Source organism: Dermacentor albipictus, chromosome 1, assembly GCF_038994185.2.
Source record: "Dermacentor albipictus isolate Rhodes 1998 colony chromosome 1, USDA_Dalb.pri_finalv2, whole genome shotgun sequence".
NCBI lineage: Eukaryota > Metazoa > Arthropoda > Arachnida > Ixodida > Ixodidae > Dermacentor > Dermacentor albipictus.
In genome coordinates, this window is record NC_091821.1 from 12,653,270 (window position 1) to 12,680,374 (window position 27,105).

Genomic DNA, 27,105 nt, shown 5'->3' on the forward strand with positions numbered 1-27,105 from the left:
GTTTTGCATCTTTGACAATCTCGGCATGATTTGACATAGTGCTGCACTGAATTCATCAACTGTGGCCAGTAATATTTTTGGCGGATTCTCGCCAGAGTCTTACTAACGCCTAAGTGGCCAGCTGTAGGATCATCATGGCAAGCTTCTAAGATCTCAGCTTGCAGTGATGATGGTATGAGAAGTAGAAACGTCTCACCAGTGTGCTCGAAGTTTCGTTTGTAGAAGACGTTGTTCCGAAAAACATACGAACACAATCCGCGTACGAAAACTCGAGGCACTTTCACTTGTTGACCCTCCAGGTACTCGATAAGCAGGAGTAATTCCGGATCAGTACGCTGATGATGAGCCATTTCCGTCGTATTCACAGCCCCAAGAAATGGGAAATCTTGCTCGTATTCAGGTGACGTAGCTTCGATTGGTGCACATGATAAGCAATCAGCATCATTGTGCTTGAGACCGGACTTGTAAACGACTGTGATGTCATACTCCTGTAGGCGCAAACTCCATCTAGCGAGTCTTCCAGAAGGGTCCTTGAGGTTCGCCAGCCAGCCCAATGAACGATGGTCGCTGATGGCTCGAAATGGTCTGCCATATAAGTATGGCCGGAACTTACTGATGGCCCATATAAACGCCAGGCATTCCTTTTCTGTAGCTGAGTAATTTGTCTTGGCTTTCGATAAGGTACGGCTTGCGTACGCAATAACTTTTTCTCCTCCATTCTGCCAGTGAATAAGTATAGCACCAAGACCAACGTTACTCGCGTCAGTGTGGATGTCCGTTTCGGCATTTTCATAAAAATGGGCAAGTATAGGAGGACTCTGCAAATGCCGTAGTAGCTCAGAGAAGGCATCTTCTTGTTCTTTCTCCCACACAAAAGGGACATCTTTTGTCAGTCGCGTGAGTGGTTCAGCAATTTTAGAAAAATTTTCTACGAAAAGTCTGTACAAGGCACACAGTCCCAGGAAACGTCTAATAGCTTTTTTGTCTCTTGGCTTCGGAACCATTTCTACTTCAGTGATCTTCTCAGGATCGGGGTGGATGCCTTCAGCCCTGACAATGCGTCCGAGAAAGCGGAGCTTGCGAAAGCCGAAGTGGCATATTTCGGGTTTTATGGTCAATCCCGCCGTACGAATAGCACCCAGTACTGCTCTCAGTCGCTGCACATGCTGCTTGAACATAGTGGAGAAGACCACCACATCATCAAGGTAGACGAGGCATGACTGCCATTTCAGTCTGGAGAGAACAGTGTCCATCATCCGCTGGGAGGAGGTGGGCGCAGAACACAGACCAAATGGAAGCACCTTAAACTCGTATAGACCATCCGGTGTCCCAAATGCCGTTTTTTCGCGATCTCGCTTGTCCACTTCTACCTGCCAGTATCCACTTTTGAGATCCAAAGAAGAGAACAAGTAAGCATTGCATAGTTTGTCCAAGGTGTTGTCGATGCGTGGGAGTGGATAAACATTTTGCTTTGCGATGAAATTGAGTTGCCTGAAATCAACACAAAATCGTAGGGTGTTATCCTTCTTTTTGACCAGGACTACTGGAGATGCCCACGGGCTATTGGATGGCTGTATTACATCGTCCTTGAGCATTTCCTGTACTTGACTTCTTATCGCTTCTCTTTCTTTTGGAGCCACTTGGTACGGGTGTTAGCACACTGGTATTGCAGGTTCTTCGACCACAATGCGGTGTTTTGCGACAGGAGTACGACGGACTTTCGATGAAGTCGAAAAGCATTCAGCAAACACTGTGACCAAGCTCACAATCTTATCTTTTTGTGGTGATGACAGCTCTCGGTCAATGTCGATAGAGGTAAGAACTCTGTCTAAAGTGACAGAAGCTGGTGATGCTGCATCGAGGGTTGACACATCCGCAAGTTGTGCATAGTCGTGAAGATATGCTATGGCTGTTCCCTTCGCCACGTGTTTTGCCTCATTGCCAAAGTTAGTCAAGAGAACATCCACACATCCGTTACGCAGGTGAACTAGGCCTCTTGCCACGCATATTTGCTTTTCCAGTAGCAGCCCGATATTTCCGTCTGCAAGTCCCTCATGGTCACGAAATACGTCGCTCTTTACAAAAAGAGTCACACTGCACCGTGCCAGCACCATCACGTGTTCATCCACAATACGGAGAGAGGAAATATGTGGCTGGTCAGTATCAGAAATGGTAACTGCATTTTCTGTAGAAAACGACACGCGTGATTCTTGCAAGTCGATAATTGCGCCATTCGTTTGCAAAAAGTCCATGTCCAGTATCAGATCACGGGAACACTCAGGGAGAACAATAAAGCTGCTGACATATGTAAAGCCTCTAATTTCGATCCTTGCTGTACACATTCCTATGGGGTCAACTAAGTGTCCCCCCCGCTGTACGTATTGGAGATCCGGTCCAATGGGTCAATACTTTTTTTTCAATTTTCTGGCGAGTACACTGCTAATAACTGAATAGTCCGCACCAGTGTCTATCAAAGCAATTATTTCGAAGTCGTCGATGATGACGCGCAACTCAGGAGTAACAGTGTCATCACTGCACTTGTTCGTTGTTTCGTCACTGCCGTCGTCTTGTCGGATTGGCGATGGAGGGCCTTCGGTGTTCCAGGTGTCAGCAGCCTTGCCTCCACAGGTTGCTGGCTCTAGTTTTCCCGTCACGGACTTTGTGAGCGACGCCTCGGTGAAATGGAAGAGGGACGCCGACTGGGCGACCTATAATGCATAGGTGCTGCTGATCGAGGTTCATGTTGCTGGGGGTTCCGAATAGTTTGGCGCGTAGATAAAAATGCTTCAATTTCATCAGGGCGCTCACCGTTACGGGGGCAAGGCGCATTCACAGAGAAACCACGCAGTCCTACTCGTCGATAGTGGCATTCTCAGTATAGGTGACCAGCCTGCTCGCACAGGAAGACTGCACTCATGAAGCCACCATCTTTCTTGTCTCACCCTCGCACACTTTCACTCGCACCTAAAGCACACAGTGTGATAGGATCTTATCGCACTTGGACTTTATACTGACGCAAGATGATTTCAAATTACGCGCCAGCCGCCTCCTGCGTCCGTGCAGCTGCTTACTGCTACCTGCGAAAGATAGCGGCAGTGAAGCGGGCAACACGGGCCCGCAAAGCACGCGCAATCGGAGCAACGTGCCATCAGCGCGGGACACGAGGGAAGAAGAAGAGGTGCGGGTCTCTTGCGAAAAGACTGTGGACGTTCTAGCGAGGCTCTCGTTTAGCTCTTTGTCGGGCACAAGTTCACCCAAGATAGATTGATTAAAGCAACGTCACTCAACTGTGCGTTACAAATCTGGTGGAGGTGCGGGGTATGATTTCAAGCCCTTCTCAAGCCAGAGAAAGGAGCCCGGACTCACGGCGACTTGGACCCATCGAGTTGACTCCTGTTCACCAACGCAGCAGTCGTCGCCTACGTGGTGAGCCCCCCGAGTTTTCCCCTTTGCCGGTTTCTATCGGAGCGTCAGCATCTGCTAGCGGAAACGCTACCGATATGACGACTCAAACCACGCCAACTCACATCGTGGTCAACTCGCCAATGACGCCAGAGCCTTTCCACGGCGACTCATTTGAAGACGCAGAGGACTGGCTGGAACGCTTTGAGCGCGTCGCTGAATTCAATGGATGGAACGGAGAGCGCAAGATACGAAATGTTTACTTCGCATTAGAGGACAGCGCTCGAACGTGGTTTGAAAACCACGAAGCGACGTTTCTGTCGTGGGATGCTTTCCGACGGGAGTTGCTGGCAACTTACCCGAGTACCGACCGCAGGGAGAGGGCCGAAGCTGCCCTGCAAGCAAGAAACCAGCGTAATAACGAAAGCGTGGCCATGTATGTAGAAGACATGTCCCGCCTATTCCGCCGAGCCGATCCGAACATGAGCGAGGACAAGAAACTACGTCATCTAATGCGCGGCGTAAAACAGGAACTGTTTGCAGGGTTGGTTCGGAGCCCGCCGCGCACCGTCGCTGAGTTTCGTGCAGAGGCGACAACAATGGAAAGCACGTTGCAACAGCGATCAAGGATGTACAACCGGGAGATGAACATCACCTCTGTAGACACAGTTCCAGCCGTCTTTGGAAATAGCGTGGAGATCATACGAGAGCTCGTGCGATCTGTAGTGCGAGAAGAGCTCCAGCGGCTACGGCTTGACCAGAACGCTCCAACGCCCTCATCCCTGGCAGACCTGGTTCGTGAAGAGGTCAGGCAGGTCGTCCGGGAACCACAGCTCAGTGCGCAGCCCCAAGCGCTACGACTGCGCCAACCGAGCGTCTCATATGCCGATGTGCTGCGGCACAGTCCCGCACGTGCTGACGTCGTCGCCACTTCTTCTATGAATAGCTCGATGCCTCGAACTACGCTGCCGCCACCCGAGAGAAGATTCAGGAAGGCTGATGTATGGCGCACTCCTGACCGAATACCCCTCTGCTACCACTGTGGGGAGGCTGGCCACCTGTACAGAATGTGCCACTATCGCCAGGCAGGGCTTCGTGGCTTTCCGGTGAACGCACATTGCCCCCGAAATGGTGAGCGTCCATCGGAAATCGAAGAATACCTGTCCACTCGTCAGAGCTCCCCATACGCCTACCAGCAACACCAACCTCGATCAGCAGCGCCGTTTAGGCATCGGTCACCGAGCCCCCGCCCGTCTTCAAGCTCCCCAAGACGCCGTTCACAGAGCCCGCTTCGGGAAAACTAGAGTCAGCGACCTCAGGAGGTAAGGTCGCTGCCGACGCGAAAAGACAAGAACCTCCATCGATGACTCCGAGCGACGACGAGGGACTCAGAAACCAGTGTCACAAGAGCGACGTTAGTTCCGATTTACGTGTGTTTGTTGACGGTTACGAAGTGAACGCGTTAGTGGATACAGGTGCGGATTACTCGGTAATAAGTAGTGAGCTTGCCAGGAAACTGAAGAAAGTGCTGACACCATGGAAAGGGCCACAAGTTCGCACCGCAGGAGGGCACCTCATCGACCCCGCTGGAAAGGGCACGGCTAGAATAGGAATACGAGGCTTCACGTACGTCGCTAGCTTTATCGTCCTTCCCGAGTGCTCAAGAGACTTGATTATTGGCATGGACTTCTTGCAGGATAATGGCGCTGTAATCAACTTGCGGGAATCATGTGTTTCCTTTTCAACAAAGCACGCTATCGCAGCATTCAACACTGAAGAAAAATTCGACGCCCTTTACATTGCCGATGACGACGTGATGCTTCCTCCTAGATCCAGCGTAGCCGTCGCAGTAAGAAGCGACGCGTTCAGTGACTGCGAAGGAATTGCAGACAGCAACACCAGTCTCCTACTCGAAAAAGGGATCTGCGTGGCAAGAGGGCTTGTTCAGCTGCGTGGTGGATGTGCCAACGTTTTCCTCACTAATTTTGGAAATGAGGTGCAACATGTCGCGAAGGGAACCGTTGTTGGCACCCTTAATAACTTCGTCCAAGTTACAGACCTGAGCATCCCAGAGATTTCAACATCGAAATTCCACGACGCGGATTCTGTTCTTGCAGCCATCGACATTGAACCAGGTCTATCGCCCAGACAGAAGGAGCAAATAGAAGCCCTCGTAAGGGAGTTCGCCGAATGTTTTTCAATGTCATCCAAAGTCCGGCGGACATCTATTGCCAAACATCGGATAATTGTCGACGAAGCAGTAAGGCCTATTTGCCAGCATCCCTACCGAGTGTCACCAAAAGAGAGAGAAGCTATAGGAAGTCAAGTTAAGGAAATGCTGGAAGATGATGTAATTCAGCCGTCGGCAAGTCCGTGGGCGTCGCCTGTGGTACTCGTAAAGAAAAAGGACCAGACCTTGCGCTTCTGCATTGATTATCGTAAGCTGAACGCCGTCACAAAGCGGGATGTGTACCCACTTCCAAGAATCGATGACACTCTAGATCGACTACGAGATGCCAAATTCTTTTCCTCCCTGGACCTCAAAAGCGGCTACTGGCAGATAGAAGTGGACGAACGAGATCGTGAAAAGACGGCATTTGTGACGCCAGATGGACTATATGAGTTCAAAGTGCTTCCATTCGGCCTTTGTTCCGCACCTGCCACGTTTCAGCGGATGATGGACACTGTGCTCACCGGTCTGAAATGGCAAACCTGTCTCGTTTATCTTGATGATGTCGTGGTTTTTTCGACCACCTTCGAGCAGCATGTAGAACGACTGCGGGCTGTGATGAAAGCGATTAGATCAGCAGGTCTGACGATAAAACCGCAGAAATGTCATTTCGGCTTTCGCGAGCTTCTTTTCCTCGGCCATGTCGTCAGTTCAGAAGGCATTCGCCCGGACCCTGAGAAGACTGCGGCCGTGGAGAAATTTCCAAAACCAACCGACAAAAAGGCTGTTAGGCGATTCTTAGGACTTTGCGCCTACTACAGACGCTTCGTCAAAAATTTTTCAAGGATCGCCGAACCACTAACGCGGCTAACAAAGGAAGACGCGCCTTTCGTCTGGTTGAATGAGCAGGAGAATGCTTTCAATGAGCTCCGAAAGCGTCTTCAGAACCACCCAGTTCTTGCTCATTTCGACGAGGAAGCCGAAACTGATATTCACACAGACGCAAGCAATTTAGGACTCGGTGCCGTTCTCATTCAGTGGCAAAACGGAGAAGAACGAGTCATTGCGTATGCTAGTCGAACACTTTCGAAGGCTGAAGTGAACTACTCAGCCACAGAAAAAGAATGCCTCGCGGTGATATGGGCCATCAGCAAGTTTAGACCATACTTATATGGCCGACCCTTCCGAGCTGTCAGCGACCATCATTCATTGTGCTGGCTTGCGAATCTCAAAGACCCATCTGGACGGCTAGCAAGATGGAGTCTACGGCTGCAGGAATACGATATAACGGTTGTATACAAGTCCGGTCACAAGCACAGTGATGCTGATTGCTTGTCACGTGCACCGATTGAATACAAGGAATCTACGCTTGGGGAAAATGAACACGATTGCCCGTTCCTAGGAGCTGTGACAACATCGCAAATGGCTCAGCATCAGCGATCCGACGCGGATTTACGCCTGCTCATTGACTACCTAGAAGGACACCCTGTTGACATTCCACGACCTTTTGTCCGCAGCTTGTCGTCGTTCGTCCTGCGAAACAATGTCCTGTACAAAAGAAATTTTGAACATAGTGCAGAGACTTTTCTGCTCGTCGTACCTTCAAAGTTACGACTCGAGATATTGGAAGCATGCCACGACGACCCATCAGCAGGACATTTAGGAGTGAGCAGAACATTCGCACGCATCCGCATGAAGTATTACTGGCCCAAGTTATTGAACTCTGTGCAACACTACGTAAGAACCTGCCGGGACTGCCAAAGACGTAAAATACCACCATTCAAGCCAGCAGGCCTCCTACAACCGATACAGCCACCGGAAACTCCATTCGCACAAGTGGGAATGGACTTACTTGGCCCCTTTCCCACATCGTCATCGGGAAAGCGTTGGATCGTAGTTGCAACTGACTACCTAACTCGATATGCCGAGACAGGGTCTCTTGTCAAGGGAACGGCCAGTGAAGTCGCTGATTTTTTCGTCACTAACATAGTACTACGGCATGGCGCTCCTAAAGTTCTCATCACGGACCGAGGAACCATTTTTACTGCCCATTTGACACAGTCCATCATGAAATTGACGCACACGAGTCACCGAAAAACCACCCCATATCACCCGCAGACAAATGGACTGACCGAACGACTGAACCGAACACTGACTGATATGTTGTCCATGTACGTGGACATGGAACACCGAACATGGGACAGGATACTACCGTATGCCACGTTTGCGTACAATACCGCTGTGCAAGAGACGACTCAAATGACACCTTTCCAACTCGTTTTTGGCCGGACCGTCAGCACAACCCTAGATGCAATGCTACCAGTAGATGAGACCTTCGAAAATGACAATGACGTCAGCGACTTCACACAACGAGCTGAAGAAGCACGGCAGCTGGCGCGACACCGCATTCAGCAGCAGCAACAAACTGACGCGGACCGATACAACTTGCGACGAAGAGACGTCCAGTATGCACCTGGAGACAAAGTATGGGTGTGGACTCCCGTACGGATGCGCGGCCTATCAGAGAAGCTTCTTCGTCGTTATTTTGGCCCGTATAGGATAATTCGCCGAATCAGTCCATTGAACTACGAAGTCGCTCCAGAAGGTCAAGTAACCTCATCACGACGGCGGCATCGAACAGAAATCGTCCATGTCGTCCGAATGAAACCGTACTACGACAGGCAATAACTGCTTCCGCCTACAAACTTTGCGAATTCCTGAAAGTCTGGAAACCACCGCCTTCTGTATGCGCATCGGGACGATGCACTCTTGGAAGGGGGACAATGACGCAAGATGATTTCAAATTACGCGCCAGCCGCCTCCTGCGTCCGTGCAGCTGCTTACTGCTACCTGCGAAAGATAGCGGCAGTGAAGCGGGCAACACGGGCCCGCAAAGCACGCGCAATCGGAGCAACGTGCCATCAGCGCGGGACACGAGGGAAGAAGAAGAGGTGCGGGTCTCTTGCGAAAAGACTGTGGACGTTCTAGCGAGGCTCTCGTTTAGCTCTTTGTCGGGCACAAGTTCACCCAAGATAGATTGATTAAAGCAACGTCACTCAACTGTGCGTTACAATACGGAACATGATGCGGTGCCACTTTGGCGGTCGCTGTTGTCATGCAACACGCGATTTGAGAGGAGAGTTTGCAAGCAGCCGCCTGTAATTAAATCATTTGACTATCTCTGTCCACGGAAGTTTCCATTTATTGTCTTGACATTCCTTTGGGCAAAAGTGAAATTTCATTACATTCAAATCGCATACAAACACACTTCATTATACTGAGGTTCTAAATACATGGTGTTCTATGGACAAGAGGTTATGAAAAGTTAAATATTTTGTTATATCGAGGTTTAACTGTATTTTTTTCTGCTAATGCTTGAATATGATGGAAAATTGCAGTAAGAAAAATTGGCTTCAAGACTGAGAAGTGCGCCTTGCTGACTACATATGACTGCCAGAATTCACCTGGAGCATAGATGGGGACTTCAATTTTGCATTGTTCTGTGGCAAAAGCCTCGAGCTTTCTTTGTGTCTTCTTTAAAGCGGAGCTTTCTTTTCCTACCCTCCTGGGTTTGGCATGGCAGCTGTTGGGTTGGTCCGTAGCTCATTGGATATATTAGCTGTTATATATTCAAAGGTTATATATGCGCCGAAAGTAAGTGAAATATCTCATCTGGGAACTCTCATCCATAAATTCATAATAACTATCTCACCTGGAAATTTCACTAAAAAAATGGTCATAGTTATGACCTTGCTGTAGCTATAGCCACAGTATACTTTGCACAGAAGAAAGCAACTATCAAATACTACAAAGGCAAAACCCACCGGTCGAATTGTTGGCTGTACGATGCACAACAACCAAGGTAGCACATCTCTGAGTAGTGTCGTCTCAGTCACAAAACAGCGTGCCTGTGGTGATGATTCTCCAATCACTGACACCAGTATGTTGTGCATCTGTAACTGCTTGGCTCGGGCCTAGAAATGTGCAGACAGAACAGAAGCATGACATAAGAATTTGTGATAGTACAGCCCCTCTGGACCCAAAGCACCGAGGTGTAAGAAAAACGCTGTGCATAAAATCTGTGGCTAAACACTATGATGATTGCAATCTAATAAGTACAACAAATATGAAGACATGACTAATGCAGCCGAGAAAGTGCTTGTGCCAACTGCCGATGCAAAATGCTAATAACAAGTTGTGCATTGTAATGGATGCATGCTGCTGTGCTGAAGCCTCCCTGAAGGCTGTTGTGTTGCAAGGATTGTTCATGCAAGTGTTGCTCCTGTGTGTAGCTGCTGAGTAATATGCTATGTGATGCTACTGCATGCACCTGCTAGAGTTCAAGGAGCACCTTTGACAAATACCCTGAAGAGCACTAGAGGACAGTACAGTCGAATCTCGATAATTCAAACTCGAAGAGGCCCAAAAATTTGTTGGAATTGAAGGAAGTTCAAATTAAAGGAAGCTAATTGAATGGGGGACTTACTTGCAGTGGTGCATATGCACTGAGCTAACAGATGAGTGGGAAGTTCCAGAAGATTTATACAGGTATTTACAAATCACAGGACACCTGTCACTAATGCAGTTATGGACATCTGTCACATGTAGAATCTCCACCTTCATTTTGAGGCCCTTTGGTGGGAGATATGTGCCCCAGCTCACCATGACACCTGCAAATGTAACAACTAACGTGTACCCTCCAAAGCCTAGCCAACGCGTAGCACCTCACGGCAACAAGAACAGCGACACCACTGGGCAACTGTGCCGACTGACTGGGCCTTAGCCACTGCTTCCCTCTGCGCCACAGCCAAGGTTAACATGTGACCAGAAAACAGAGGAAGGAGAAGAGCTCACTGCCATTTTCTCCATGTGGCTCAGATGGAGGCACATAGATGCGTGTTCCAGCGTGACGCAGAAACTGCGACCTTGCCATTTGAAACAGGGTGAAAGTCACGCCACCACAGTTGTTTTTTATTTTTCTTCATGCACGGCATTGAGGGGTCTATCCTAAGCTTTTCTTCTATGGTGGGGTCAGAGCAATGCTGGTCGGAGGCGCTGTTGCATGATTTGGCTTGCTGCCGACAGCATTGTCGAAGCGCGGTATGTTCAAATTAACCGTCGCAAATCCTTGCGCGTTTGAATTACCAGGCGTTCTCGCCCATAGGAATACACATAACTTTGATGGGAACACAGCATCAGTTTGAATAAACCAGAAATTTGAATTAAACGTGTTTAAATTAATGAGATTCGACTGTATTTATTAATTCAGCAAAGGTGCCTAAACACTAAGGTAATTCTAATATCGCTTTGATATGTTACAATTGACCTGCGACTGTAGCACTAATTTGCTTTGAACAGCAAGAAGCCATGTATCCCACCTTTCAAATATACTCCCTAAGGCTTCTGATCCTGCCGAAGCATTTTATTACCATAAAACAGTACTTCTCAACAAGGTTGAAATCAGTCGACAAAGCATAGTTATCAAACACTGTCTGCCTATGCACTATAATGATAATTTAATCCTTAACGGCCAATCCTGTAATAAAGTTTTGTGTCTTGTGTTGTAGAAGTTATTATATTGAAGTTGGTAAGCAACATATTTGGTGTGCCTCATGATGCCTGCTGCTTAACTATAGCTCCAAATTTTTATTTTTTACCCCCAAAGATGCTCACTTGTGCAGGGCAGACTTCCCAGCCAGTTGGTATTGCATCATAGAAAAAAAAAAACAGCACTTCAAAAGAACAGGACAAGATGGAGAGGGCACAAAAGTACAGCAGTGTCTGTGTGCCTTCTTCTCTTCGTCACATTCAACTCAAGTACCGTCATTTTTTTCATGATTCTTACTTGTAGCTTTCCAATATCTATAACGTCCAACTAGAGTACAAGCGTATGAAAGTGGGCAAGTTGCACAGTTTGTATAGATGTATGTGTCACAGCCTAAATGATGACAATACTGGTGCTATCATGTGATCAACATTTTTGTTTTTTTATTGTCCCGTTGTTATCATCGTTCCATATACCAACCGCCTCAAGTGTTTTTCTTAAGTTTTCACAGCATACCATGAAAATGACAAAGGTGCTCTCCATGGCAACATCAGCCGCACTGTGCAAAGTGCAGTACCATTTTTTCACTGGATACAAAGTTCATAAGCCTCTCCACGCACTTCACAAAGTTTCCACTTTTTAAAACATTTCTCTCTCTCTGCTGCCATTAAGCATAGCAAGAGTCTTCAAGCATTATTGAAAAGAACGGGCTTCTCAAATACCTCAAGGAAGGAGTTCTGGAAGACCATCTTTGTATAGGGCACAACTGAGAAAACACGGTGAAAGGCAGGTGCAATGAATGGCAGGTATGGGTACAGTGAGTAGTTCTGCAGGTGGTGCACTGTAGTCAGTAGCTGATCTGTGAAGCACAGCCATTCAGGACCTTCATGGATCTGTCAAGGGAGAACAAAAAGGAAAAGCTAGTGAAACTGAACAAGCATGCCGTCAAATCATTACATTAGGACAAGCACACAACGTTGAACTGTGGAACATCGACTGCTTCCCTCTGAGTACCATCACATATGAGGAGGCAGACAGAGAGGACTGGCACTTTGACATTTTGGCCATTGCCGATCTGTTAACGAGGCTCCTGTGAACACGAGACAATTATTATTGCACAGCATGCAGCAGGGAATTTACAATCTCGTGTCAAAAGCAGTGAACAGTTGCTTGCTCTCACATCTGCAATGTTGACATCAAAAGCAGTTGGCCCACCAACACTATTGGCTGATTTCGTAATTGCAAGAACATTCTCAGTAATACATAGTTGCTAATTTTGAGTTAAATAAATGAAAGATATATATGTCTGCAATCTCAAAAAGACAGGAAAATGATTTCATCTTTGCACAGCGCATAGCTGCATAGTCTACCACGGCTGCCATGGGTTGCTGCGATGAGCCCTTTGCCACCACGACACTAAACTTTTGGCTGGGACTTCTTGGCTTCTCCGTTGTGTTGCTTCCAGCGCGCTAGTGGAGACGAAAAGAGAGATAAAGCCGGGTATGGATGCGATAACTCCACTTATCCAAAAAAATTTTTAGCCATGAGATTGAAGAGATGCGAGCAGACGACGCAGCATAGTTTTACGTCACTATTTTTTGTGGCCCACGTGACCAAGCCATGTTACGTTTCCTCCTCTGTGACGTCATAGCATCCCCCGGAGCCCAGAAACCGAAACCGAAATCGCTCGGTATAATAATGCTATTATTAAATTATTTATCGGATATATATGAATCCCGCTGTGTGTATCGTGCTCCCTGAAGCATGACGCAACGTTTGAATCAACAAACGCATGAACGAAAATTTTGATGTCTCCACCCCTTTGAGTAGCCTTTACGGAATCCTGCCTGGTCCTTTGGTTGACAGAAGTCTAAGGTATTCCTGATTCTATTTGCGATTACCTTAGTAAATACTTTGTAGGCAACGGACAGTAAGCTGATCGTTCTATAATTTTTCAAATGTTTGGCGTCCCCTTTCTTTATTGATTATTGAAGATTATTGAAGAGATGCATTAGAATGTGTAATGTGAAAGGACACATTTGGTTTATTTCTAAGAGCATTCTAATAGGCTGAAATGAAACTGTAATTAAAGTATTCATCAATGTGGTTTTGGTTTTAAAACCCCCTACTTTTTCTGACTGCATAAAATTGCATCAAGACAAAGGTATGCTGTTGATCCTTCCAATACTTCTCTGGTCAGCCGATAAACTTACCAGTTCAAAACGAGGATCCCGAAAGTTGACATTGACATAATTGTCAAAAAGAGACTGAATAAGCTTCTCGTAGTCTCCAAATCCTTGTGCTGATCGAGCTAGGGAGTCAAACCTAGGACATAGCAGAAGCAATGAAAACTGATTAGTTCTTTTATGACAACTGGAAACATACTGAACATGTATGCAGGACTCAAAGGCACTTTTTTGTAAAGAGAGGGCAAAGCGAAAAAATTTCAGTTCAGTCTGTTAAGAAAAATACCACAGATCTTTTCATTTTGCGTTTGCATTCACTGACAAGTAGACAATCATTTTGTTCTAAGCTTACACACCTGACATTGTCCCCTACTTTAAAATAAGAACATTGTGTTAACTAAACTGAATACAATGTTTTTTTTTTAATTTTAAAGTAGGGGAATTCAATGTACAAATTACATATGTTCCACTGTAAGAACTGGCAAGAGACGGTTCATCACGTATTAACACATTATCAACAACAGATAACTGCAAAACCCGACTGCTGCTCCCCGAGTTTATACTTCAAGTACCAACATACAGAAGACACCAAGTATAGGCAAGGCGTACTAAATGTAATGAGTTGAGACCGGAAGTCAACGTGCTAAAAATGCTGTTTTAGGCACCTATAACAGCCATTAAAGCAGTAATTTGAGGTATATATAAGCACAAAATATTGTTTTTTAGGCCACGTATAGGCTCAATAAATAAGAACTTTCACTGTGAATTTGAGGATAAATTATGATTTTCTAAGCAACACTGCCCACTGAAACCCAGTTCTATGAAATTCATTTCATTGCCTCGATAATATGGAATGAGGAAAGCTGCGCAGGTTCCAAGAATTATGCGAACTTTAGTGTCACTAGACATTATGAGAAAAGTTGTGAAAGCAGTGTCAAAGCAGACATCAAGATTTTCGGGTTTCATGTCGCACCTTTTATCACCAAGTATTGGTGTGTATATAGAAAAAAAACTTTCAATAAACATTAAAGTTAGCGGCACATATTTGTACTTCAGCATGTTCGATGATCCAATGCCCTGATGAATTGCAGAATGTTCGCCGGTCAGAATCTTTGACCATTCTTTCAGTATCAAAAGGTAGGGGTGTGCGAATACTGAATACTATACTAGTAGATTTCGAATCAAATATTCAATATCGAAAAACTTAACACAAGCTTTTATGCTTCCAAATCTTGTGCAAGAAACACAGTGCTGCACGTGCTCAGGAGGCTAATCACATTATTTAACAAGAATCTTGCTAGCTATCAGTAACTTAGGTACCTATGAATCGAGATGCATAGTATGCTCTACTCTTAAAGGGAACACCAAATTAGTATGCCAGCACATATAACTCAGTTTCTATATGAAGGTGTGGAAAATATTTTTTTATTGATAGAATGTCTGTCAGATAGTATTAAGTGTTCTTTTTTTCCTCTGAAGCTGATGAAATAGCAAAGTTATCCTAAATAACAATGGGGTTTTCAGCACAATAGTTGGCCATATTTTGTGCTTCATAGCAATCTTCTACTGCTTAGAAAGTACTGCTCTCCAGCTTTCTTCCAGGAAACAGGAGGGAGAGTTTTTCTAACTTTATGGCAGGTGGTTCTTGTGGGTCATCGTCAGCTCGTTAAGGCCAATCTGCACAACAGACAAAAGCGGGAGAGTGTGCATCACACCACACGGTACTGCTCTGTGGAGTCATTGGCGCCGCAAGCGTCGACCGCGGTCAGCAAGGTTGGTAAAGAGTTCTCAAATTGGGAGGCCCATGGCAAGTTCGCACAACACTCCCCCCAACCCCTCTTTTCCTGACCGCATTCATCTGCACTCTGCGTCTGCAGCCAGGGGACAGTGCGTTGTCACATTATATTTTTGAGCCCGCCATGTAAATGCAAAGCTAGTCTTGTGACGGGTCACTCGTAGCTATGAAAAGAGACTGTTGTGCGCCTAGAAACACGCCATTCAGCACGAGGGGTCACCATACAATATTTCACAAAGAAGGCGGTAGTGAATATGTAACGGTCATCCCATGCAATCGCTTTTATCAGCGAGCCAGTTTGTCACCTTTCTGAGGGCTGAGCTACCATTGTGATTAGATCTGTGTCGATTCGGTAATTGTAACTTTGGTTGCCAACACCTGACGACACAGCTCCGATTAAGCCTAACTGGCTAGAAAGTGTGGCCAATGGTGTGGCTTCGACGAAAATTCACTGCCGGCCGATGTGATAACGGGCTGCAAATCGTCGTGGAAAGCTTATCGCTAATATGTTCCTATGGACGGCTCATCAATGATCGGTCGCAAGATCACTTGTATGAATTAGATTGACAGTCGTTGAAGTGGCGTTCGGGTCCGGAGTTGACCAGTTGGCAACTACAGCGAGCATATGTGCCAAGTGACAGCTTTGAACTGTGCGAATATGCGTGTGCAAACTCTGAACTCGCTTACGCAATGCAATCAGCATCCCTTACAGTGGCTAAATGGCCTAATCTCCACACATGCTTCTGTGCTTTCCACACGCGCTGCTTTTATTGTTCCCTCTGTTCTGGTAGCGTTAATCATTTCGATCAGTGGTTCAGTTGGCCTGGTCAAACCTTGTACCAGGGTCCTTCTTGTACCAATAAAGATAGCACTCCGTGGGAACACTGTGCACATCCAAGGCAACCGCCATGGCTAGGCTATTCACCAAAGGTAGATATTCGAGAGATTGAATACCGCATTTGCTCAAATATAACATACTCTTTTTTTTTTTTCTGAAAAAAAAAAAAAACGGGTCCAAAAATTGCGTGAGCATTAGAATGAAGTATGACCCTAGAGTTAGCGGTAAGAGGAAAAATAGAGGAATTCCAGATAAAGCTACAGAACAGGTATTCGGCTTTAACTCAGGAAGAGGACCTTAGTGTTGAAACAATGAACGACAATCTTGTGGGCATCATTAAGGAGTGTGCAATGGAAGTCGGTGGTAACTCCGTTAGGCAGGATACCAGCAAACTATCGCAGGAGACGAAAGATCTGAACAAGAAACGCCAATGTATGAAAGCATCTAACCCTACAGCTAGAATAGAACTGGCAGAACTTTCGAAGTTAATCAACAAGCGTAAGACAGCTGACATAAGGAAGTATAATATGGATAGAATTGAACATGCTCTCAGGAACGGAGGAAGCCTAAAAACAGTGAAGAAGAAACTAGGAATTGGCAAGAATCAGATGTATGCGTTAAGAGACAAAGCCGGCAAAATCATTACTAATATGGATGAGATAGTTCAAGTGGCTGAGGAGTTCTATAGAGATTTATACAGTACCAGTGGCACCCACGACGATAATGGAAGAGAAAATAGTCTAGACGAATTCGAAATCCCAAACGTAACCCCGGAAGAAATAAAGAAAGCCTTGGGAGATATGCAAAGGGGGAAGGCAGCTGGGGAGGATCAGGTAACAGCAGATTTGTTGAAGGATGGGGGGCAGATTGTTCTAGAGAAACTGGCCACCCTGTATACGCAATGCCTCATGACCTCGAGCGTACCGGAATCTTGGAAGAACGCTAACATAATCCTAATCCATAAGAAAGGGGACGCCAAAGACTTGAAAAATTATAGACCGATCAGCTTACTGTCCGTGGCCTACAAACTATTTACTAAGGTAATCGCAAATAGAATCAAGAGCACCTTAGACTTCTGTCAAGCAAAGGACCAGGCAGGATTCCGTAAAGGCTACTCAACAATAGATCATATTCACACTATCAATCAGGTAATAGAGAAATGTGCGGAATATAACCAACCCTTATACAGTGAAAGCTCGTTAATTCGAACTTCAATAATTCAAATTTATGGGTAATTCGAACTGTACGATTTGGTCCGGCCAAGCTCCACAGAAGTCTATGCATAAAAAAGCCCGTTAATTCGAACGCGAGAACGTTCCGCCACGGATAATTCGAACTACGCGCCATAGTGCCAGCGGCTTGGCGCCTGGCACACGGCCAGAGAAACGCGCATACTGCCTACACACTAGGCTGCGTCGCCTCCGGAACGGAGAGAACGGCGACAGAAGGCAAAATCGGGAAAAATATAGCCGGCGCTGTCTCGGCCAGAAGGCAGCGGCGGCTGCCTTCTCTCCGTTCTACGTTGACCTCCGAGACTTCTTGCCCGTCGCTAATCTCGGGGGCTTTGCAAATGTCCTGTGCTGACTATGTCGACGTGGACGAGGGTGCAGTGGTGTGTGGTGCGCTGAAAGATGAGGACATAATTTCTCAGGTCAGAAGCGCTGAACCTGTCGTTGCCAGTGGCGACGAAGAGGGGGAAGACGAAGCGCCAGTGCGGCCCTCCGCTGTGGAGGTCATGGCTGGATTGAATGCTGCCCGTCTCTTCTTCAGTTTTGAAGAAGGCGAAGAGGAGGCCTTCCGCCACTTTCGCTCGTTAGAGCAAAAAGTGGTAGCCTTCGCCTTCAAGGAAAAAAGGCGGACTACGATCTCGGATGTTTTCAAGTATTAAATTTCTGACATGCCCTACTGCTTCCAAATCGCAATGTACTGTTGTTCTCTTTCACTTTCGTTAGTTCGAACTTTCGTTAATTCGAACTGCAGCGGCTTCCCCTTGCGGTTCGAATTAATGAGCTTTTACTGTATATAGCTTTCATTGATTACGAGAAAGCGTTCGATTCTGTTGAAACCTCAGCAGTCATGGAGGCATTACGGAATCAGGGTGTAGACGAGCCGTATGTAAAAATACTGAAAGATATCTATAGCGGCTCCACAGCCACCGTAGTCCTCCATAAAGCAAGCAACAAAATCCCAATAAAGAAAGGCGTCAGGCAGGGAGATACGATATCTCCAATGCTATTCACAGCGTGCTTACAGGAGGTATTCAGAGACCTGGATTGGGAAGAATTGGAGATAAAAGTTAATGGAGAATACCTTAGTAACTTGCGATTCGCGGATGATATTGCCTTGCTTAGTAACTCAGGGGACCAATTGCAATGCATGCTCACTGACCTGGAGAGGCAAAGCAGAAGAGTGGGTCTAAAAATTAATCTGCAGAAAACTAAAGTAATGCTTAACAGTCTCGGTAGAGAACAGCAATTTACAATAGGCAGCGAGGCACTGGAAGTCGTAAGGGAATACACCTACTTGGGGCAGGTAGTGACGGCGGATCCGGATCATGAGAAGGAAATAATCAGAAGAATAAGAATGGGCTGGGGAGCATTTGGCAGGCATTCTCAGATCATGAACAGCAGGTTGCCATTATCCCTCAAGAGAAAAGTATATAATAGCTGTGTCTTACCAGTACTCACCAACAGGGCAGAAACCTGGAGGCTTACGAAAAGGGTTCTACTCAAATTGAGGACGACGCAACGAGCTATGGAAAGAAGAATGATAGGTGTAACGTTAAGGGATAAGTAAAGAGCAGATTGGGTGAGGGAACAAACGCGAGTTAATGACATCTTAGTTGAAATCAAAAAAAAAAAAGAAATGGGCATGGGCAGGACATGTAATGAGGAAGGAAGATAACCGATGGTCATTAAGGGTTACGGACTGGATCCCAAGGGAAGGGAAGCGTAGCAGGGGGCGACAGAAAGTTAGGTGGGCAGATGAGATTAAGAAGTTTGCAGGCACGGCATGGCCACAATTAGTACATGACCGGGGTTGTTGGAGAAGTATGGGAGAGGCCTTTGCCCTGCAGTGGGCGTAACCAGGCTGATGATGATGATGATGATGACCCTAGATCTGCGTTACCATATCGCCATCGGCACTTCAAAATGGCAGCCTCAAACTCGCTTCGAGGCTAGCTGCCATAGCTTCCTCCATGTGCTGTAGTATGCATGCTTAGGTTAGTCTACCACCTGTCTTCCTGTTTCCTGTGTTTGCTCTATCAGCTTGGAAGTACCAACTGCGAAGACACACCGAGTTCATCGTGATGCCGCATTTAAAAGAAAAGTGATCGTGAGTGCAGAGACTGACAGAAATCGGGCCACATCACGAGCATTCGAAGTTCCCGAAACTTGATGTGGGACTGGCACAAATAGAAGGAGATGCGTTCTACTCCGGTGGCTGCTGAGTATGGCGTGGCTGAGTGCAGCCACATGGGCCCTATCACGAAAGCAATCTGCAATGGGGACAGAGTCCACGTGTCTAGGCGCTTCGAGGGCCGATAGCTTCGTGTGCACTGCGTTCTCGTCGCTTGGTTTGCGTTGAAGCAAGAGGCAGCACAAAGGTCAATTCGCTTGCTTCTGCTACAGGACTTCCTCACTCCAGTGCTTTGATAGCAAGTTTACAAGGTCATCGAGTGAGACGTGTTTTTGCTTGTACGTGCATGACACTATGCGTGTTAATTTGGTTAATAAGCGAATGCTTACAAGTTTACACGGCCGATAGGACTACTATCCTTACTCATATAACTGTCTACTAATTTGCTATCACAATTGATGCTGCGTCTTTCGGGCGAAATTGCGACTTTTTTTGTTCATCGTGTTAATGTGTTTATTTGATCAGACTAGGAGTAGTGCAGCGGCGACAGTCTAGGTAGAGCACGGACTCCGAGCACAAGCAGCATTCACGAGCGAACACACCGAAGAGGATGACCCACTATATCCTTCCAATCCTTCTCTACAGTTACCCCAAAGAACGAAAAGGGCACCACCCAGCGACCTAACAGCTTGTCACTGTGAGTGGGTCATAGTAAATCTTGAGGCGGTCGACGTTGACAATGCCTTATCCACGACGACGCATGTCCAAAGATGGTTCAACTGGCTCGATCATGAAGTTGACCGGAGATGTGCGTTCAACAACATGGTAGGGGGCCTTCAAACTTGGGCAGTAGTTTCGATGAGAGACCAGGTGCAGTGGAAGGGACCCAAAGCCACATAAGCGCTGCGGAGAAGGACATGGGCACAGAAGTGGTGTCACCGCAAATGCTCTTGTGGTTCTCTTGGTCATTTGAAGTAAAAGCCTATGCTAGATCACAACATTCTTCGGCATGTCTGGCTGTGGCAGAAATAGGCGCACACTCAGATGCATCCAGCTTGTACGGAAGGATTGTGTCGATTGTGTGCGACAGGTATCGGCCATACAATAAGAAAAAGGATGAAAAGCCAGTGGTGCTCTGAGTGGCGGTATTGTAGGCGTAGGTTGCGAAGGGCAGAATGGCATTCCAATTTGTGTGGTCGGAGGCTACGTACATTGCGAGCATGTCGCCAAGCGTAAGGTGTGGGGTTCTCACCCGTGCTCTTGGAACAAAGAAACGACAACACAGTAGTGCAAACAATCACAAGGGCATTTATTGCACCTTTCATAGACTAATGCCTGCTAGCCAAGTTGCTATTCACAAAATATGCCAAAGGGCACGCAACAAATCGTGAAAGTCCGACTCACCGCTACCAAACAATGAGCGAATATGTTCGCCCCTCGGTTTTCGTAAGCGTGCGACTTGCATAAGCCACAACGTATTCAGAAAAGTGTTTGCATTGTGCAAGGACTGTGCTGAAACCACACCAGTGGCATCAGTGTGCACACTCGGGATTATTAGTGTGCACACTAACGCCTGATCGTTCACGTGTATGGTCACGCGAACGGTGGCGCGTTCGAACGATCGTGTTCGTCCATTCCGGGATAGGCCTCGCGAGACCGTCCCGCAGAAGCATGGATTGGTGCACGCGCAGAACGTCCGCGCCGCTTGCCGATCCCACGCCAAAGATGAAGAACCTTCTCCTTTTTGCGCCCAAGTAACACCGCCATTAGGTGGCGTTAGCAGAGCAACACTCGCGCCATCTCTCGTACTACCCTGCAAGCATACCAACCGCTGCAGTAAAGCCACGCGGTGAAGCCAGATTACAGGAGACGGGAGCTATGCGAGAAAACAACATATCAGGGGATGCATGAGAGTCGCGCATCCCCACAACAGTTAAAGCATTTTGTGAGGCCATTGGTCTGTGGGTGGTAAGCAGTAGTTGTGTGGTGCACAACATGGCATTCTTTGAGGATGGCTTCAACGACTTCCAACAAGAAGACACGTCCACGATTGCTGAGCAACTCCTGTGGTGGACCATGACGCAGTATGAATCGGCGAAGCAGGAAGGAGGCAACATCGCACGCTGTAGCCACTGGGAGGGCGGAATTTTTGGTGTATCGCATGAGGTGGTCAACAGCCACAATGGCCGAGTGGTTACCAGCAGATGTCGGGGGAAGTGGCCCATACGAATCGATGCCAATGCGCCTGAATGACCAGGAAGGGCAAGGTAATGGTTGCAGACTGGCTGGCAAGAGGCGCAATGAAGGTTTCCGGCGTTGGCAATCGAGGCACGAGCGAACAAACTTCTGAACGTAGCTGTACATCCCGCACCAGTAGTACCGCTGTTGAATGCGCTGGTAAGTTTGGAATAATCCCAAGTGTGCGCACTGATGCCATTGGTGTGGCCTCAGCACAGTCCTTGAACAATGCAAACACTTTTCTGAATACGTTGTGGCTTATGCAAGTCGCACGCTTACGAAAGCCGAGAGTAACTACTCCGTGACGAAAAAAGAATGTTTGGCGATCATCTGGGCTCTTACTAAGTTCCGGCCATATTTGCACCGCCGGCCATTTGACGTTGTCACGGACCACCACGCACTTTGTTGGTTGTCGTCACTGAAGGACCCCTCAGGCCGCCTTGTCTGTTGGGCACTTCGCCTAGCAGGACTACAATATTCACGTGTTGTACCGTAGCGGCCGTCAGCACTCTGACGACGACAACCTCTCACGCTCTCTCTTGTTTGACGACAATGCCAGCTGCTCCGTATCCCAGCTTGATTTCTTCCATCAACTTTCGCACCATTGCTTCCGAACAGCACAAGGACCATTGGATTGCCTCACTGATAGACTTGCTATCCGATCCATCGGCACAACCAACCACTCGCGTGTTACGTGGTCAAGCCCACTATTTCGCCATTCATGACGACCTACTCCACCGATACAATTATACCACCGATAGCCACCAGTGGTTGCCAGTAGTACCCCGCACTTTAACCAAATGTTAAGGTCTTTATTTGATCAGACTAGGAGCAGCGCAGCGGCGACAGTCTAGGCAGAGTATGGACTCCGAGCACAAGCAGCATTCACGAGCGTAAGCGCTGAAGAGGACGACCCACTATATCGTTCCAATCCTTCTCTACAATTGCTGAAACGTGCAGCCGCAGGAACGTTTTGGCAGAGCTCAGGCAAAGCCATGATCTCGTGCTCAATGATGCAGCGGACCGAAAGCACAACACGCGAGGAGGGCTCCTGCGTATGCTGCGGCTGTGCAAAGGTCAGCAATGACAGTTGGCGGGCAAGCTCCTCACGGATGGGTGCCTTAATTTCCTCGAGCAATGCAGACTGGTCCAAAATTGCAGCCAAACTAGCGAGGAGTTCATTGCCTGAGCAACGAGTCAACGACCGCTGCCACCGTAACTCTTCATAGCTTTGGCACAATGTGATGATTTTGACCACGGAGCGAGGATTCTTGGTGAGCGACATGTTGAAGGTGTTGTCTTCGATACCTTTCAGTACATGACTGATCCGCTCAGACTCCCCCACAGTCGAGTTTGCTTTCTTGTATAGGTCCAGGATGTCTTCAATGTAACTGGTAAATGATTCATTCACCTGGCTGCTGAGAGCGCACCCGCAAACACTGCTCAGCACGCAGCTAACGAACAGCGGGGCGACTAACTACATTGACAAGGGCGGTCTTGAAGGCGAAGCAGGTCGGGAAGTCTGCTTCGTGGTTGTTATACCATAGGCTGGTGACACCCGCGAGGTAAAACAGCACATTGTTCAGTGTGGTTGGTTCGTCCCAGTTATGCGCGCTGACCCTTTCGCATGTGGTGAGCCAGTCCTCCACATCAGTGTCAGCTGCACCAGTGAAGATGGCAGGGTTGCGGTGATGAGGTACACCAGGATACGCAGTCGGTGCAGCAGGAGGTGTTTGCTGGGAGGCGTCCTGAGGCATGGTAGATGCCAGGGTACGGGATTGAAGTTCCAGGGTGGGAGGTTTGAGGGCTCAGCACTCTCCACCAAATGTTAAGGTGTTTATCTGATCGGACTAGCAGCAGCACAGCGGCGACAGTCTAGACAGAGCACGGACTCTGAGCGCAAGCGCCATTCTCAAGCGAAAGTGCTGAAGAGGACGACGCACTAGAAAGCGCCGGAGAGGACTACCCACAATACTGTTCCGATCCTTCTCTACAATCGCAACTTTAGTGCATCGGGAGTAATTGTTTGTTTTTCCAAATGAAAGAAAGTTGAATTTCTGTATGAAAGCATGAGGTGTGTGGTCCTGTAAAAGAACTTTTTTTTTTTAGTCATGGAAAGCAGGTGCACATTACAATCAAGTAAATAAAGTATTCAAAAGATTGAATATTCGATAAGTCGAATATTAGAGTATTCGCACACCCCTACCGAAAACTTCAGATTTTTGTTTGAGACAGATTGAATTTTCGAACTCTATCAGCAACAGGTCCTTTGGGAATGATGACAAATTTTTCCTGAATGTCCAAAATTATCCCTACATTACAGGTTAGTGTTGTGCCCCATCATTCAAGTATCTCGATGATGTTGGCTAAAAACGTGATGTGGGCACAAAGTATGCCAAGTTACCTTCAAGTGTATTGTCGCATAGTGCAGCTTGAGCCCGTCTCACCACAATGTTCGCACCTACAGCAAAGCTATGTAGAACGGCCTTTGCACAGGCAAGGTGTTTGTGGTAACAATCGGCTGCCTTCAGCCAAGTTCCCCACCAAATGATATCATTATAAACAAAGTAACGTTAGAACAACATGCGGGAAAAGGCATTTTTAGGCTCTGAAAATACAATAACAGGCATCAACATCGAAATAGGCATCTATGTATAGGCATAAAAGTGCCATTAAAATGTTTAAAAATTATATTCTGGGGCTTTAAATTGTTTGAAAATTATGCTCTAGGGCTTTAAATGCCAAAACCATGATCTTATTACGAGGCACGCGGTAGTGGGGGACTCTGGAAATTATCCAATAAAACAATGTGCACCCAATTGTCAATGCAAATGGCATTCTGCCATTTTGCGCCCATCAGAATGCAGTCGCCGTGGCCGGGTTTCGATCCCGCGACCTCCTGCTTAGCAGCACAACGCCCTAGCCACTAAGTAACTACAGCGGGTACCATTTAATGTGTTTCTAGACCCATAGTTCATGCTTATATGTTGAAAAGGCCCAATAATGTTGTAAGGAAAAAAATTGTCATTTTAGCTAAAGTTCTCGTCTCTAGTCATGAGCGTTATAAAAGCATTAAAAAGGTACAGAGGTTGAAGACAATGCAGAACATTTGCAATGAGTACTGTCATTTATTTCCCTTGTGCACTGTTATAGCTTAAAGCAGTATAGTTTTCTGTCAATTTAACATCAGTGAATTTCACCTGCCCTTTAATTCTGTCATGTTCAGAAGCCCTCATTATCACCCACGTGGTGACCACTTTGAGTTGAGAGTAGGGAGCGTGAGAGGGAAGCACTTTCAATTGTCTATAAAAACACAATAGCAACAATTCATAAAGTTAAAAGCTGGACTGTATGGCTTGCTAACTAATGGTTTTATTCAAAGTGGTGTGATACCTACAATGTTGAAAAAATGTGGCATGCTTAGACACAGGCAGAAAGGGCCAATCAAGAGTCAGAATGATGAAGCTATCAAAGTCAGCTGCTCAGCAGACCATCAAACACTCATTGGCTGAAGGCAGTCAAAAATATAAGTGATTGTGCAGGCAAAGAACAATTATAAAATAAAAAAAATTGTATAAGGTCTGCAAGAAACCAACAAAAGGCTAGCATTGTAAGCCACTGACAGAAAAAAAAAATAGACAAAGCGAAAATGGGAGTATAGGAACTGAGATGTGATAAGAACTGCCAGCAAGGCACAAATGTCAAAAACTAATAGTCAAGATATTTCACCTGTTCATCAAGAAGACTGACAGGAAGTGTGCTAGCACATGCTTGTGCACGGTTTATGCTTTCCAAATTTCACAAGCAAGCTGGTTATGATATTTCTTTACTATGTACATGCCCTTCATCAAAGATAACGAAACAACACATCCTGCAATAACCAATCAGATTACTTACTACTTGCCATCGTTTCTAATAAATTAGCCTGCTTGCAGTCTGTCAATTTAGCTCCTGCCCATTTCAGCAAATGTGTCCCATTTGTTTCTTTACCTATTATATGTGCTGGAGTAATGCTTCCTTTATATTTACAGGATCAGTATTTACACATGCCACTCTGAATATGCGAGGAGGTTGAAACCGATCTTATTTATGAGCCTGTTGTGCAGCGCTCTGAGTGCAGTAACATACATACTTCAAAATTTGCCCTAATAAGACAAAACAAAACTATGTGATGATGTTGTAGGTGTAGCTGTTTCTGTGTAGCTGTACACTGTACAACCCTCAGCTGTGAAAATAAATTACCGCATATCTTCAGGCTTCTTCGCAGCAGTGCTGAACGCATTATCCATATGGTGCCGAAACATTTTCCTGCAGAAAATCAGAAGGTGCGGTTAGTCGATCCCACTCCATTTACCTGAGCTAAAGTTTCAATTATGTAACAACGTAAAACATGCATATTTATAAGACTTTTTTTTTTGTACAGACGCAACGGCAGACACAGACACACTATAATACAGTTTGAAAAGACACAGCAGACAAACTTACTTTTAATGGACTGAAATTATCACACACAGCATACTGCCATATGTTCTTCATTATCCTTTTCCTTGTTAACATTTGCTGCTGCCTGTTATGCAGTGTTACTCTGCTTTAATGCAATGTAAAATGTGCCTATTCTATTTAAGCATCATGCTGTTTCATTTTTAATTTTCTAATTCTGCTGTTTCATGTGCCAAAACCCCAATATGATTATGAGGCACGCCGTAGTAAGAGACTCCAGATTAATTTTCACCATCTAGGGATCTTTAACAGGCTCTTCACCGGGTCTGGCCACTTTGAGTTACAAATGCAATGCATACATTGTGCACTAATGATTGTGTCTGCTAAGTATTACATCACTACGCACCATAGAAAGAGCTGAAATTTTAAACCAAGTGTCGTTTGCACTTCTCACGGGTGCCACGCTCCCAGCCGGAGAGTTGACGTCAATCATGCAAATGTGCCTACGTACATGCCTACTATGCCTACGTACAGGCACTGTACCCCTACATACAGTGCCGTGGTGTCAGTGTCACAGCATGGCACTGTCAGTGTAACTGTGACTAGTAGTGACACGTGACTTCGAGAATATTCAAGACAATTAAAGTTTAAAGAAATAATAAGACATACAACTGCGTGTTTTCATTTTGCTTCGTACCATAGCAAGAGAGAGGTAATTCTGTTTCGCCTGCTTGTTCCCACATCGTGCAGCCACGGACACAGAGAACAAAACTATGTCATTTTCTACCGTGTTCCTGCACCATGATAATGCTATTTCATCCTCTCGCTCCTGCCTCAGTGCTCATGATCGTGGCACTGAATTATACTATTAATCAAGTGTTCTCGTGCAGAGCATGCAAAATCATCTGCTGCGCGAAACGAGACAAACGCAACAGCTCGCGCGCAAGACTGTCATTGAAACTGCGCCACTCAGCGAAGATGGGAAAGAGAGAGAGAGAAAGAAGGCAGGGCCTCTGATGTAATTGTCACACAGTCCTCTGGCTCCGGTATGGGAGAATGCAGGGAGGGAATTTTGCTTGCGGAGGCTAGACAGGGCAAGTGGAGAGAGTGTCTATGTTGGTCGTGGCACTC

The 27,105-nt window shown here is 46.5% G+C and overlaps 1 protein-coding gene across 1 annotated transcript in view; it reads right to left on the reverse strand.

Moving 5' to 3' along the window:
• cutlet (chromosome transmission fidelity protein 18 homolog) overlaps window positions 1–27,105 on the reverse strand; it is a 138,146-nt gene that overhangs the window by 38,041 nt on the left and 73,000 nt on the right. The window contains exons 14-17 of the mRNA XM_070539145.1: window positions 25,777–25,842; window positions 13,331–13,442; window positions 11,840–12,010; window positions 9,397–9,546 (exon numbers count right to left, since the gene is read on the reverse strand). Of these exons, the coding sequence (XP_070395246.1) occupies window positions 9,397–9,546; window positions 11,840–12,010; window positions 13,331–13,442; window positions 25,777–25,842 (499 nt within the window). The remainder of the gene's footprint in view (window positions 1–9,396; window positions 9,547–11,839; window positions 12,011–13,330; window positions 13,443–25,776; window positions 25,843–27,105) is intronic.